The sequence below is a fragment of the Lepidochelys olivacea genome (assembly GCF_965140295.1).
Source record: "Lepidochelys olivacea isolate rLepOli2 genome assembly, chromosome: 23".
Taxonomy (NCBI): Eukaryota; Metazoa; Chordata; order Testudines; family Cheloniidae; genus Lepidochelys; species Lepidochelys olivacea.
The window spans coordinates 4,566,531-4,580,759 of NC_140433.1; the positions used below are offsets into that span (position 1 = coordinate 4,566,531).

At 48.9% G+C, this 14,229-nt stretch overlaps 1 protein-coding gene across 1 annotated transcript; it reads left to right on the plus strand.

The window, feature by feature from the left end:
• Positions 1-4,379: 4,379 nt before the first annotated feature.
• TMEM160 (transmembrane protein 160) lies at positions 4,380-12,860 on the plus strand. Its single transcript, XM_084612325.1, has 3 exons — positions 4,380-4,606; positions 8,599-8,691; positions 11,900-12,860. Exons 1-3 carry the CDS (start codon positions 4,438-4,440, stop codon positions 12,154-12,156), a joined length of 519 nt encoding a protein of 172 aa, XP_084468451.1. The 5' UTR covers positions 4,380-4,437; the 3' UTR covers positions 12,157-12,860.
• The last annotated feature ends 1,369 nt before the right edge of the window (positions 12,861-14,229 follow it).

Sequence of the window (14,229 nt, forward strand, 5' to 3'; positions counted from 1 at the left end):
CTGACAATGGGACATACTTCACATCAAAAATCATTCAAAGCATCTCACATGCCTTACAGATCCCCTGGAAACTCCATACGCCCTGGAGACCGCAAGCCAGTGGGGTAGTGGAGCGTACCAATCAGACCCTTAAACGGCATCTCTCAAAAGTGTGCCAAGAAGCCTCACTGCGATGGCCTGATGCTTTGCCCCTCGTCCTACTCCGTATCCGCGTTCTCCCAAAGGGTAGATTAGGGCTCAGTCCCTTTGAAATTATGTTTGGAAGGGCATGGCCTATGAATGGCACCCTGGTTCTGTCAGGGGAATAGGAGTTGGGTAATGGTTTTTTGTCACAGTATATGTGTTCCCTGTCTGCTGTTCTCTTGTCTCTTCACAGGTATACCAAGGATTCCCAGCCTGTCCCCTTGGACTCTCCCGTTCACTCCTTACAGCCCGGTGACTCTGTGCTTGTTCGCACCTGGAAAGACGAGCCTCTCCAGGAAAAGTGGAAAGGACCCTATATCGTCCTGCTGATCTCCCATACAGCGGCAAAGATCGAGGGACACAAGAACTGGATCCATCACTGTCGTCTGAAGGCAGTACCTGCCCCCTCGTCAGCAGAACAGTGGACCATCCAACCTGCTGACTCCTCATCTGGTGACGATCTTGGGCTAAAGCTACTGTTTAAAAGACACAAATAGCGGGCACCTTAATGCTAAAATGGGCCCACCCAGGTACTGGAGACCCTGGGTTGGGAAGACTCTGGTAATAATTAATTGGGTAACATTGTTATTCTCTGTATTGGTATTTCCAAACTGTGCATAGCGGGAGCATAACTCCTTTGTTTTGCTTGCGCACCATGTTGCTAATTTAACAAACCAGACTGATTGCTGGGTATGTGCTCCAACTCCACTGTCCCCCAAAACGGGAATGCCCCTTGACATGCTGCCCTTGACCCTAGCAGAATTAGCCACCACCAAAGAGCAGGAAAGAACGGACTCACGGTTCTGGAACAAGATCTCTTTACAGCAAGCCACCTATCAGGACCAGGAGTATTCAGTTGCAGTACTCACTGAGGGAGTGTTATGTTTTACCTGAAACCAATCTGATCACTATGGGCATCCTGTGGGAAAGAGCTCCTGTGTTATTACACAGTGGGCTGATGGGTATTAAATAAAGACCAACAGGGGAGGCCAACAGTGTGGGTGTAATGGTTCCTCCTCTTTTAGGGAAACACTTACAAATAATCTTACCACAAAAAAGGGGTTTGGAAATGTAACTTGCTGTCCAGTTAATATCTCCAATGTAGCAAGCCAATGGTGGGTTTGTAGTGATCCCTATGGCGAGTGTAATTTGAACAGCACAATTAGAAACGCCCCCACTTGTACCCAATCAAAAAAATAAGATGCTCCCATAGAGGCATATAAACTGTTTAAAAAAGCAGCCAAAGCAGCCTTAAATATCCCAGGAATCCCCTTAAGAAACAGTCCTTACTGGGCCCTACAAAGTCACTATTTTGTATGTGGCCGAAAGGCTTACAAAGGTGCTGCCAGCCAACTGGACAGGTAGCTGTTATATAGCTCATGGAGTTCCTCATCTTTCCATAACTGCCACACTGCCCAAAGAAAAGATTAAAAATGCCCGAGACACCTCTGTTGAGTCACGAGAAAAGACCCTGCGGCGACTGACTACGGCATTAGAGGGCAATATGAAGAATCCCCTCACAATCGAGAAGCTGGTAGGGTGCTCTGTACTGGGAATAGCACCACTGTTTACTGGGCCAGCCATGGCATGCATAGGCCGCTATACTGTAAGGCTGCAGATGGTACTTAAGAAGGTGGCCTTAAAGTTAAAAAACTCGGTTCGTAATTTATGGTCAGCAGTAAAAACTTTAAATAAAGAGGTACAGCAGCTCAGGACGTTTTCCCTCCAAAACAGGCTGGCTTTGGACTATCTCTTGGCATCCCAAGGAGGGGTTTGTGCCCTCGTCGGGCCCCAATGTTGTGTATATGTAAATGATAGCAGTTATGAAATCTATAAAAAGGTGGTACAGGCTGAGGCCCATGCCCGAGCCGGAGCACAGGTTGCCTATACTGCCCCAGAAAACGATTGGTTGCAAACCTTGTTTTCAGGCTGGGGTTTGTCATCTTGGCTTGGTGGTTTATTTAGCCTGCTATTGAAAATTCTCTTTCCTGTATTGCTTGTATTACTGGTATTATGCTGTGCGGTATCATGTGTCAGGGCCCTTTGGCAAAAGTTAATAAGTCATTCTCTTCAGGGCTATCACAAAGTGCTTATGCAAAGTCATATTGTAAAGAAATAAGTAGCCCAAGTGAGAAAACTCAGAGCCAAGGCTGTTGAGTGTTCTCAAAGGGGGGAGTTGTTGGGGACACTGGGGCATGGCCACTAGGTAACTCGAGGGGATGGAAGACCACGCGTGTCGATGAAGCCCCCTTGCACTAGGCCCCGGTGTCCTTGGCCCCCCTCCTGCCTGGACGCCCTCACAGCAGCTCTGCGTACTAGGCCCAAGTGTCCTTGGCCCCCCTGCCTGGAGGCACACACAGCAGTTATGCTGAGAATCTGCAACAGTATGTTGCAGAGTCAGACTGCCTGAAACTAAGCAAGGCCAAACAGGGGAGATATGGAAGAACAATGCTGAATAAAGCAGCTTTATGTAGAGTTTAACAAATGATACAGAGAACCAGGGAACTAGCTGGGAACTGGATTGGCTGGCTATATGGATACTTGGGGCAGCTTGCTATTGGATAAGTATGCTGGGAAAAAGGATGTATAAAAGCCTGTGTAACTTCCTGCTCTATTGTGCAGGATTTGAGATTTTATTCTCCCTGTACCTTTTTGCAGCTGCAAATAAACTTTTCTGCTTCTCCACCCCGTTGTGATTATTGGGTGCAGCACACCTGGTAACGAACCAACTCAAGCTGTTGTTCAGCCTCTCGGCACTGGGTGCCGGCAACAGTGGAAATGGGGCCTTTCACATGCATTAAGGCAACGTTGTCTCTTTTGGCCTGGTCAGTTACACAATACTCAGAACCTTGCAGGGTTGTTTCCCTTAGGATGAGAAATCAATTATATGAACGTTCTCAGGGTAATCTTGTTTATTTGTGTTAAGTAGACAGTGGGGTGGTGAACTGATCTTTTGGCCCCTGAAATGTTTTCATGCTTTTTCATACTGGGAATCACTTCTTAAGACTGAGATCCTCCTGGAAACACCTCGCCTCCCAATTGTGCGCTATCCCTGGTTCCCTCCAACTGCCGCGGAACCTTCGGGGCCCAACATTCCACCCCAGCTCCCTCCCACCCCCAGTGCCAGCGTTCCTTCCAACTGCCGCGGAACCTTCGGGGCCCAACATTCCACCCCAGCTCCCTCCCACCCCCGTGCCAGCGTTCCTTCCAACTGCCGCGGAACCTTCGGGGCCCAACATTCCACCCCAGCTCCCTCCCACCCCCAGTGCCAGCGTTCCTTCCAACTGCCGCGGAACCTTCGGGGCCCAACATTCCACCCCAGCTCCCTCCCACCCCCGTGCCAGCGTTCCTTCCAACTGCCGCGGAACCTTCGGGGCCCAACATTCCACCCCAGCTCCCTCCCACCCCCAGTGCCAGCGTTCCTTCCAACTGCCGCGGAACCTTCGGGGCCCAACATTCCACCCCAGCTCCCTCCCACCCCCGTGCCAGCGTTCCTTCCAACTGCCGCGGAACCTTCGGGGCCCAACATTCCACCCCAGCTCCCTCCCACCCCCGTGCCAGCGTTTCCTCCAACTGCCGCGGAACCTTCGGGGCCCAACATTCCACCCCAGCTCCCTCCCACCCCCGTGCCAGCGTTCCTTCCAACTGCCGCGGAACCTTCGGGGCCCAACATTCCACCCCAGCTCCCTCCCACCCCCGTGCCAGCGCTTCCTCCAACTGCCGCGGAACCTTCGGGAACCAACATTCCACCCCAGCTCCCTCCCACCCCCGTGCCAGCGTTTCCTCCAACTGCCGCGGAACCTTCGGGGCCCAACATTCCACCCCAGCTCCCTCCCACCCCCGTGCCAGCGTTCCTTCCAACTGCCGTGGAACCTTCGGGCCCAACATTCCACCCCAGCTACCTCCCATTCCCGGCATGCAACGCGCCACCCGCGGCGCTGCCAGGCGCGGAGACTACAAATCCCAGCATGCAATTCTCCCCCAGGAACGCCGGAGTCGTCGATTCCTCCCTCCTGAGGGTGGGGCTGCGAATCCCACGACGGACGGGCTGGGCAACCTATCCTATTGGGTCCCGTCGGAAGAGGGCGCGGTTATTACGAGTGGCAGGCTCGCTGACCTATCCCCTGGGCTCCCGCCCCCTGAGGGGCGGTGCTTCTGTGAGTGACCCTCCGGACAGCCTATCCCCGTCGGCACCCCCTTCCCGTCGGGCCTCGGCGGCTTTGGTTGGGCGGCGGGTACCGGGTAGACTCCGCCATGGGCTGGTGGGTGCGGGCGGCCGGGCGCTTCCTGCGGGGCGCGGCCGGGCGCAGGCCCCCCCGGTGCAGCTCGAGCCGGGCCTCTGCCACCCCCCCACCTCCGCCGCCCCCCGTCTCGGAGCTGGACAAGGCGGACGCCTGGCTGCTCAGGAAGGCGCATGAGACGGGTCCGTGCGGGGAGGCCCGGCCGGGAGCCGCTGAGGGGCCCGTAGGGAGGGGGCGAGGCCCAGGGTGGGGGGAGGGGAGCTGTGTGGAATGGTGGGGAGCGGGAAGGGGCCCATGGTGGGGGGGCAGGGTGGGGAGGAAGGGGGGCTGTGTGGAAGGGGAGGGGGCCCCATGGTGGGGGGGCAGGGTGGGGAGGAAGGGGGGCTGTGGGGAGGGGCCCATGGTGGGGGGGGCAGGGTGGGGAGGAAGGGGGGCTGTGGGGAGGGGCCCATGGTGGGGGAGGAAGGGGGGCTGTGGGGAGGGGCCCATGGTGGGGGAGGAAGGGGGGCTGTGGGGAGGGGCCCATGGTGGGGGGGGCAGGGTGGGGAGGAAGGGGGGCTGTGGGGAGGGGCCCATGGTGGGGGGGGCAGGGTGGGGAGGAAGGGGGGCTGTGGGGAGGGGCTCATGGTGGGGGGGGCAGGGTGGGGAGGAAGGGGGGCTGTGGGGAGGGGCCCATGGTGGGGGGGGGCAGGGTGGGGAGGAAGGGGGGCTGTGTGGAAGGGGAGGGGGCCCCATGGTGGGGAGGAAGGGGGGCTGTGGGGAGGGGCCCATGGTGGGGGGAGGCGGGCTGTGTGGAAGGGGAGGGTGCCTCATGGTGGGGGGAGGGGAATGGTGGGGAGCGGGAAGGGGCCCGTGGTGGGGGGGCAGGGTGGGGAGGAAGGGGGGCTGTGGGGAGAGGGGCCCGTGGTGGGGAGGGGGAAGTGGGCTCAGGATGAGGAGGAGGAAGGGGAGCTGTGTGGAAGGGACCTAGGGTGGGGAGCGGGAAGGGGCCTGTGGAGGAAGGGGGGCAGGGTGGGGGGGAGGGGGAAGGGACCCATGGTGTGGGGGCTGTGAGGAGGGGAGTTGGAGGGGAGGAGTGGCTATGGTTGGGGGTGGGGGCCCATGGTGGGGGTGCTATAGGGGAGGTGTGCTCTGGTCGCAGGAGGAGGTCTGTGGTGGTGGGGCTGTTGGGTTGGAAGTGGAGTGTGTGGGGGAGGAAGGGAGGGAGCCTTTAGGGAGGTTGTGGGGGGCTGTAGGGGAGTGGGGCCAGGGTGGGAGATAATGGGGACTGGGCATAAGGGGCTTTGGGGCAGCACAGCATGTGGAGATGGGGGCACGGGAGGGTCCATGTACTGTGAGGGGATGGCATGGGGTGGTAGCTGGTCCATTGTTGGGTATGATGTGGCCTGAGGCATTGTGGGGGCCGGGCTGCTGCCACCTGAGACACGAAGTGAAGTGGGGTGGGTGACACAGGGAACACTGAGGCTTAAGGCTTGGTGTGGTGTATCGGGGTTCAGTTGGGGATGGTGTAACGTGTGGGGTGGTGAGGATGGGAAAGCACAGAGTTGCAGGTAGCCTGATGACAGGAATGGGGTAGGGAACTCTTGGGAATAGCATGGTAGGAGAGGCACGTAAGGGTTTGAGTGGGGAGATGGTGTATGGCACATTGCAGTGATGGGGTTGTCATAAGGGCTGGAAGGGCATAATGTGGTATTCTGACAAAGCATGTGGGTCAAGGTGGTGCAGCTGTATCTAGATGTGGATGTGCAACTAGGGTTGGTACCGTGTGATGGCATCTTGACACGGTGTCTTCTTTTGGTTAAAGTGAGAGGGTGTCACTGACCAGAGTGGATAAAAATCAATGATTTTTTTGATTTAAAGCTTTTGGGGGGCTTCTGTATAGATTATTTAGGTTAATCTTTCTATCTATCCAATGGGACTCAGTGCTCAGTCTAGAAGATACCATCAGAGATGCTTAGTTTTGCAGTTCTCAAACTGTGAATTTGTGTCTCCAGAGATAACATACTTGTTAACAGAAAAAAATGTTTTAAAATAAATAATATATAGAGGTGAGAAATAACAGACCTCAACCCTATTGTCCCTCTGCAAATTTGTGTTTCCAGTCACTCCCTTACCTCTCTCTAAAAGTGTAAAGTTTCAAAAAGTTCAGTGAATAGAAGATAGTTGTGGGCGGAATAGATCTGGACAAGGAGAAAAAGTGTGGAGATAAATGTGAGAAGGAAGGGACAGGCAGTAGAAACAAAAGTGAAACTGTTTGAGCAGCATATTCCAGAAGTCTTGAGGTCTTTCTGAGTGTAGCCTTCGTTGATTTGAGATCTGCCATACCATTCTCTCACTAGAAGAGAGAACCTATAATGGCAGCAGGCCGTAAAAGAGACCCAATTTGGGAATAAGAACCATTCAAGAAATATGTTTGCTGATGATGCTTTAAAGAAAGTCACACCAGTGAACTGGTGAAAGTCACTTAAGCACTTGGATTCAGAAACTGTTGAAGAGATAATCTCACTTTTAACAGCAGTAGCTTCTTCTGCCGGTGTGGAAAGAATATTTTCTTCCTTTGGACTAATTAATTCCAAATTGAGAAATCGCTTGGGACCTGAAAAAGCAGGAATGCCTGTTTTTCTTTTCCAGATTATGAACAAACAGGAAAATGAAGGTGAAGATGACTGAGTTAGCTGCAGAAGCCAATATTTTAAGTTTGTTATGTTGACCTGGCTGACAGAGTTGATTTAATTTTTAAAAAAAATATTTCATTTAACGATTTTAGTTAAAAACAATTTTAACAAAAACAAACCTGATTTTAAAAAATTTGAATGTTTAACTAAATTCAAAAATTCATATGCTTGTTTTGTTAAAATATATGTTTGCTGTTGAAGAAAAAAAAATCCAGAATACATAACGTTGTTTTAGTTAAATAAAACAATTTAAATGTGCGTCTGATGATGTTCTCCTCCTAATATAGCATAGCAAGAAAATTCTCCAAAAATTAATGATTAACCTGTTGAATTGGAGATAGTTCACCTCCCAGTGACTTCATAAATATCTGCTTCAGTTACCTTTGGTAAATGAAATAACCAAACAATCATTCATTTTCTGAGATAGCTGTAAAACTAATCTGAAAAGTTTTCAGAATAAATCACTTAAAACTGTAGAGTGTGTACCTTTTAAAAATGAAACCTACATCTATCTTTGAGTTGTGAAGAATATGTATTAAGGTCTTAAGAACCAACAAGAACACACTTTTATATCTTCATACAGTGTCACTTCACCTTCCCACTAAAATGCACAACTTGGGACAGGAAGTGAGAGAGAATCCCTTATCCACTACAGGGGAACTAAAGGAGCATAATGTAATTATCCCAGTTGGGCTGCTCCTCCTGATGCGTGTGGAATACAGCTCAGGAATTCTAATTGGTACAGGTAGCCAGGACGCTAGTTCTATGTTTTATCTAAAAAATAGCACATCCCGTCGCACTATGTTGAGCCATCTACCTCAGTAATGAGACAAAGAGGAGGGCACTCATCATTCTGTCACCATTATTCTAGTGTACAGTTTCCCCTTAATCATGCTGTGGCATTTTGATCAGTACTGATTTGAAAGGAAGAGCCACCCCCTCACTAATCATTGGTGCGTCCCACAGCGCATGGGCTTGGAAACTTCACACCTGAGTGCTGTCCATACTAAACCCTGCTTAAACATTGCAACCCAAGATGATGCAGCTACCTGTTAACTTGATAGGGTGATAGACTGAAAAGGGAAAGTGGGTTTTGATGGGATGAAGCCAGAACTAGAGACCCAAGGGAGATTTTAACCTGTGTTAAAAATGAGCAGTAATCACGGTTGCCCTTCTCACCTAGGTCTGGTAGATTGTCTTTGAAAGATCTCTCTCTGGAGTTTCCTACGGGTGTGACAGAGGTTTGAGACACTACAGGATCATGTGGAGCTTGGATGCTGTGGAGTCCTGCAGTTGCTTGTGTTCCCATGTTCCAATATAAAAGGGATGAACATGTTATAGACAAAATCCCAAGGCTGTGAGAGTTAATCTTTTAAAGAATCTGCTTCCCAGACATAATGGTGCCTCATATCCTCTCTACCACAACAGGTAGCAGTAAAAACAAAATAACAAATGGCTGAAGAGGAGGAAACACTCCCTTTCTCCTGTTCTCTACTCAGGTTTCCTGTCCTGGTTTCGCAATGGCTTGCTGGCGACCGGCGTTGGAGTAATTTCTTATGTCCAGAGCGACATGGGACGAGAGGCAGCTTATGGTAAGTAACACACGCTATAGATGAGCAAAGGGGAGATTTGAACTGGACGCTGCACCAATGAAAAGTATTATTGTCACCAGGTGAGTTAACCCACCACTGAAATGTTGATTTTTGTAACTAAGGTCAGTTCACTTATGCCCCATCAAACAATTGCTAAGCCCAGAGGTGGCCACATGTCAATTATGGGTGAAGCAATCCAGTCCTGTGTGTACAGAATTAGTAGATTTCATAAGACACTTTGAACCACATGGCTATAGCAGCTGTTTTCTATACCTGTAAGATCAGGGAAGGTTTATGACCTGTGGTGTGCAGGAGGTTAGACGACCAGTGGTCCCTTCTGGCCTTAGAATCTATTAATCATTTTTTATAAAACTCCTACAAATGTATTGTCTGTATAGATCTTTAGCCAATAGACTATAATGGCTTATATGATTATAATAGTCTATACAAAGAAGTTAATAGGCATCTTGAAATTGCCTTAGTGCAATTTACATGCTAGATCATGATGGCTCCAGCACTGTAGTAATGGTCTGTAAAAGGCCTCTGAATAGTGATGATAGAATGCATACAGGTCTACGCTGGGGGGGCGGAGGGGGGAATCGATCTAAGATACGCAACTTCAGCTACGAGAATAGTGTAGCTGAAGTTGACACATCTTAAATCAACTTAGAATCACTTACTTTGCGTCCTTGCGGCGTGGGATCGACGGCCGCCGCTCCCCATTGACTCTGCTTCTGCCTCTCGCCATGGTGAAGTTCCAGAGTTGATGGCAGAGCGATCAGGGATCGATCTATCACGTCTACACTAGATGCGATAGATCGATCATTACCCTCCGATCCAGCGGGTAGTATAGACATGGCCTCAGAGTCATGCATGGATCCAATGTCCAGCTTAGCCCATGAATCCCTGAGGAATGACTTTGAACAATTTACTTAACCCCGATATCACTTAATTTCTGAGTCTGTACAATGGTGAGAATACGCCCATTGTAATGCATTTTGAGAGAGCCATTGAAAAGATGTGGTAGGTATGGATTATACATACAGGCTGCAACTGCTGTGAGTTACTGAGATTGAACTCTTGGGTTATTGAATTTCTGTGTGTGTTTAACTCTGTGCTCCAGGAAAGCTGTTATGAAATGAGGAAGGCACTAGCAGATATGCTAAAATGGCAGCAAACTGACCTTTATTTCCTAGAAAGAAGTGAACTGTAATGTGTATAAATGTGCTGGACCTTAGACCTTAGAAAAGGAGATGTAGCTGCCCCCAGATGAGCTTTAGAGGGTGATGTAAAATATGGGGGGTGGGGGAAGATGAATGTGTAATACAGATGTCTGTAATAGGGTGACTGTGTGAAAGTAACTTCATTGTTCCTGTTGGGCTAGAATCTTGAAGTCTGGTGCACTCATTGGAGGAAAAAATACCAGATTTGATCTTTATATCAGAGGTCATCAATCTACCCATTTACAGAAATGGTGTTTCTCTTGTGAGGCAGTTATATTGCACACAAGGCCTACCATTTGGAGAAATTAAAGTCACTAGTTTTTATGGGACTTCTACCACAGATTTGTCAGAGGCATGTGACTGCGTGACAAGATGCAGTGTTGATAGCCATGTGTGCTAGAAGGGTGGGGCTGCTGTCTTTGTAAAACATACACATTAGGATTACAACAAAAACTAGTGATGACCTTTTGACTCAAAGCCCTTTGTCAATGACATGGTGACCTTACCTAGCACTGTGATTCGAGGATCCCAAAGCATGGTACAAGCTCAGAACTACCTACTCTGTATGGCAGGTGTTATCTCTGTCAGGCCTCTTGAGATCCCTTCTTGGTTCCGCTGTAGACTTGCTGAATGAGATCTTGGGTAGGTCACTTCCCCTCTCTTTGGCTGCTTGCCCATCTTCAAAATGGGAATAATAAAGTCTCCTCCCCTGAGGATTGAGAGACCTAATGTGTGTTTTCATAAAGCACTTGAGATCCTTTTTAAAGGTGCTATACAACTTCAAAGTATTTGTGCTGGTCCTCTAATCTCGTCTTGCTTCATTTGTTCATTGATGCCACATGCTAGTATTTAGCCTCCGAATTCCCTATGAAGAAAGTAATGTGATGACTTAAATAGCTGACTGGGACATAGATGAATCAGCTAGGAGGAGGACTCTCGCTGCTTTCTTCTGCACACAGACTACAGGGGAGGGAGAGGAAATGCAAGAGAAATACATGACAGTCATAAAGAATTTTGGTTGAGTATGGTTATTTTAAAGCTCACCACAGTGTGGTGCAGTGGTTCTTCAAAACCTGAAGAGAGAAGAATTGTCTTTGTAAGTTGACGCACATGTTATGACGAGTTGTGGGTTTATGGTTGAGCTGTGTCCAGCTGAAGAGTTCTTGACCTTTAAGACAGGAAGTTCAGGCCAACTTTTATCTCTTGTTCTGTTTTTAAAAATTGTCTTGGTCTGTTTGATTACAATGAAAGCCATTTGGGATTTTGATTTCTTGCAGTGTTTGCAACTCAATTGCAGCCTGGGGCTAACACAGAGGAACTCTGTGGCAGAGTTGGGAAGAAAATCCATGAATCCTGGGGCCCAGTCATGTGCTTTAACCATCCTTCCTACCTCCCAAGAAACAACTCTTAAGAACAACGTGTACAAAGTTGTTTTCCTTAAACCCTAACTCAAAGTGGAGAAATCATAGGGAAGACTTTTTGGCATCACCTGCCCTGGCAGAATTGTTGCCTGCAGTGTTCTAGCACATCTTGCTTGACTTGTGTGGATGCGGATTTATTAAGACAACCCCCTAGGGAGTCTGGAACAATTTTATAACACAGTCAATCTATGTCTACGCTAGTCAGGGAAACCCTGCCAGCAACGGTCAGGCACAATGCCTGTCGTAACTAGCATGGCCCTGATTCCGTTATAAAGAGGGAGACTGGCCTAGAAGTTAGGGCACTAGGCTAGGACTTGGGAGACCTGAGTTAAATTCCCTGTTCTGCCACAGACTTCCTATATGACCTTGGCCAAGTCACTTATTCTCTGTGTTCCTTACCCCATCGTACAGGTGGGGATCTTAGCACTTCCCTACTTTCCAGGGGTGTTAGGAGAATAAATACATTAAAGACTGTGAGCTGCTCAGATATTTCCCATAGATGGCTGGTTTACCAAGCTCTGCTCCAGATGCATAGATGGATTTCATTCTCTGTTTCTACTCTAGGTTTCTTCATTCTCGGCGGGATTTGCGTCTCTTATGGCAGCGCCTCCTACCTTGTCAGCCTCTTCCTCCTCCGCCGCACCATGATGCTTGCTTTCTCCACGGCCCTGCTGAACGGCACAGTGGTCACAACGGTGGCGCTGTTCTGGCTGTGTGCCATCTCCCTCTACATTGGTCGCCTTGAGGTTGAGATCATACAGGAGGACAGTAGTGATGAATGCCAGAACACAAAAAAGGATGATGGGAAGTCGGATGAGTGAAGACCAAGGTCCTGGGGAATTTTGCTGCTTTCATGATGGTCATTTAGAATGTTCTCCAGCACGCTCAGTGGACCGAGTTTTAATGCAATAGATACAGCGCCCACAGGCTGTCCTGCTCACTGTGTCCAAGGGCACGAAGGAAGGGCAGCTTTATTTTAAATAAGACGCTGCGTTGGCTGCTTTATATTTATTTAACATTTTCCAGATTGGCAGTGGGAATTAGCATTAGAAAAATTGGATCATCGAACGGAAATATGGCTGCAGGAGACCCTGCTGTGGTAGTAAAAGAATTGGTGGGACGGCTTCCCAGCTGGGAGCTTGCATTGCTGTCAAAATGGATCTCTGATGCTTTTAAAGAGCTGGCTGTCCACTGAGATCCTGTGCTCCCGTCTCCCACAGACATCCCATGCCTGTTCTGCCAGGTATGCAGAAGCTGGAAATTTTAAGCCAAATTCAGCTGATGTTTCCTAGAAATATTGAATCGCAACAGTATCCCATGGAGCTCGATCCTGCTGCCCCGTCTTATGTTGTAAAGTTAGCATATCACACTGAGGTTATTCATTGCACCTCTTGAGCAGCTCGATCCTGCTGCCCCAGCTTACATTGTGAAGTTAGCATATCACATTGAGGTTACTCACTGTGCCTCTTGAGCCCATTTTACATCCAGATCAGTTAATGTTTGTATTAAAAACATCAAAACAAAACTGCTCTCTTCCTGTGTCTGAATGAAATGTACACTCTGGGATTACTCTGCTTTCTCACTCTCCCCATATCCACTTGCAGAAAGGGCCTGGTTACGTTGTTATGCAGGTTAAATTTCCATTCATTTCCAGGAGTTTTGTTTCCATAAAGGCTTCAGGATCAGGCCCTCATGTGTTGCCCTTTCTCTGCTATTGCCTCGAGAGATGAACAGTTGTAGGGGTTTTTTTTGTTTTGTTTTGTTTTTTTTCTGTTGAACTCCACAAGCACCTACCTGGGAAGCATAAGACTGGGAGTTAGGAGTGTACAGTTCTGCTCCTACCCTTGCTACTGCTTTACTCAGATCACTTACTGCTCTTTGCCTCAGTTTAGTTATCTCTAAAATGGAATATAATTGCCTACTTCTTGGGTATAAGGTTTATAGAGAATATTTGAGATCCTCCAGTGGGAGGAGTTAAGGATCGGCAAAGTGTTTATTTTTGATCTGTAAAACGGTTTACTTAGTACAGTTTAGATGCTGCCCTTTTGACGTCTGGCAAGTTGTCATGGTGACTCATGGTGTTTGAAAGTTTGGCAGGGCCCTGGAGAAGGCCCTGTTTGCAGCCCTCCACACAACAATGGGTACATGTGGGTGGAAATGACTCTGTGGATAGCTAGAAGTAAGGCCACCTATCAGTGTGAGTAAAGGGAGGGAAATAGGATGCAGCCACAATCGGGTGAGGTTTCTAATTGGTTGCATCTGTTCCCCTCCCCCAGACATTGTTACTTTCATTTCTTCTAATAGTTTGTTTTCACTGGTCTGAATAATCGTTTGCCATGTTGTTCATTTGAAACATCAGGATGTTGTGACCTGGAGGCTTGATCCATCCTGCAAGGCAGGAAACAAAATCAAGGGCCTGGATCCTTGACAGTGGAGAATACACTTTGTACTTCCTTGCCCCATGGGCTGCCTTTGTGTCAGATGTAACTTATACCAGCATTCAGAGTTATACTGGCTGTCCGCAACTCCCAAGTGCTGATGTGCTAGCAAAACATCAGATTGGGAAATCCTGGCCATGCCTTCTGCACCAACGGGGTGGGGTGTGGTGTAGGAACCTCTGTGTCAGTTATGCCCTGTTGGATGTGTCTCTGCTGGGAGGCTCTCCAAGGGGGCTGGTTATGTTGGCTTTAGGGTCAGAATCTCCGGGCACTGTGATGCAAGCATTTTTCCAACACAGCACTAGGGATAGCAGCTTTTGCAAGCATTTTTCCAACACAGCACTAGGGATAGCAGCTTTTACAAGCATTTTTCCAACACAGCACTAGGGATAGCAGCTTTTACAAAGTGCTCTAAAACCCCCAGCCAAAAAATGCAAAGGATGTGCAAATAATTAG